General features: G+C 36.0%; 1 protein-coding gene across 1 annotated transcript; it reads right to left on the reverse strand.

Moving 5' to 3' along the window:
* Positions 1-329: 329 nt before the first annotated feature.
* Positions 330-1,653, reverse strand: LOC108820020 (F-box protein At4g19940-like). Its single transcript, XM_018593015.2, is given in 2 exon segments — positions 330-1,084; positions 1,087-1,653. Coding segments are annotated over 2 exon segments (774 nt in total). The 5' UTR covers positions 1,580-1,653; the 3' UTR covers positions 330-803.
* Positions 1,654-1,862: the final 209 nt, after the last annotated feature.

The raw sequence follows: 1,862 nt of genomic DNA on the forward strand, positions 1-1,862 counted from the left end.
CCAACCAAGAACCCACCAGCTGATGCCACAGCTGTAGATGAAGCTGTAGCTGTAGGCAAAAACAAGATATTTAAAGTGAAAGGTTATAGAGCCCATGAGCTGGACAGCAGTAGTGCTTGAGATCTTGAAACACTTAACCTGCAGTTTCCTATGATGGCTAATGAGAAAAATTAAGTAATTCAAATGTCACCTTCTCTGAGACTCTTCCTCAATTATAGCTAAAGAATAACAAAATCATCCACACAAAATTTTATAGCTAAAGAATAACAAAATCATCCACACAAAATTAACATAAAATGCCTCCAAACAAATAAAAAAAAATAAAAAATTGCACAAGCATTTTCTGTTTAGAAATACAGCAAGTTCTCAACGTCATCAAATCCAGCAATGTCACAAGTGTTGGTAAGATAGCGGTTTGGTGTTTCTTTTATTTCAACTTTTCTCATATCATTCTTTTGTAAATCATAAAGAAATATGTAGAAATAAGCTCTAATTTGAGGTTCCAGCATAACCACTCCTGGTCCATAATCAGTTTTAACCCGGGGTACCAAGATAACTTCACCTTTTCTTGTTGTACCTAGTACCCTCAAACTCATGTTATCGCCTATATGCATTTTGAGTATATTCAGTTGAGAAGGATGCAAAAACATAGTCTTCTTTGACCACCTATTCTTTATTGCATCTTCCATAACCCATAGTTTCGTCTTACCTTCTCTCTGAAGACAAGAAAAGTGTAAAATAGCTAATTTTTCACCGTATTCTATGAGATCAACAAGAGACCACCACTCAGCATTTTTAGGTACTTATTGAACAATGATTTCTTCAGTATTCACATCGAAGCTCACAAGAACAGAATCAGGCAAATGAACCCAAGCAAGGCTATACATACGCCCATTGATAGTCAACCCTTGTGTTAAAGTCATATGCGGTGGATACTGGCACGGAACCTTTTGCCATCGACGTGTTGAAACATCTTCTCCTAGTAGCAAGACCCACTGTTCTGACAAGTACCTCGATAACTCTTCTCCCCTGGTTTTTGAAACGGTGCAAAGAACTTTATATTGATCATGAACAGGGTCGTGACCAATATGTACATGATCTTCTTATACTTGTGATCTTCAGGTATGATGTTGGATTCTTCTATGTCCGGTAAGAGTACAAGTTGCCTAGTGGTAGTATTATATATCTTCGCACTTTGCCCATTCACAAAGCACATCAAACCGCGAAAAACGTGAGAGACGTGGTAGCCTCTCATCGCTGGGATGGTAAAATCTTGGTCGGCCTCAAAGGAAGATATAGTGTTACCCGAGTCAGATCTAAGAGAAGCTGATAATAACGCGTCGTGACTGTTGTCAAAGAAACTCAAACTCATGTATAGACGAGGTGTAGATGATGAAACCCTTTGGAAGCGCTTGGTGAAATATTGTGAACAGATTAGGGATGACCACAGCTTCGATACAGATTTGAACTTCATAAGGGATTTAGCAGGAAGTCTCATGAGAATATCTACCACGAGATCAAAAGGAATCTCCCGTGTAGGTTCATGGCTTCTTCTTGTTACTTTCGATCTCCTCTTCATTCTCCTTCTCTCCCGTAAGAAGATGACGGCTAGGTGAAAAGAAAAAGCCAAATTATTGTTCTTTTCCACCTAACCATTATGTCTACAACTATTTATTTTCGTAACAAATCATATAGTAAACATTATAATAGCATTTATTCAGAAAGCTACAATAATTAAAAATTACAAAATACAAATAAAAATTATACAACTAAAAATTAAACTGAATTAATTTATAATTAAAAATAAAATAAATTTTATTTATAAATTAAAATCAGTTTACAAAAACTAAACCAAATAAAGT

The sequence above is a fragment of the Raphanus sativus genome, chromosome 8, assembly GCF_000801105.2.
Source record: "Raphanus sativus cultivar WK10039 chromosome 8, ASM80110v3, whole genome shotgun sequence".
NCBI classification, from domain to species: Eukaryota; Viridiplantae; Streptophyta; class Magnoliopsida; order Brassicales; family Brassicaceae; genus Raphanus; species Raphanus sativus.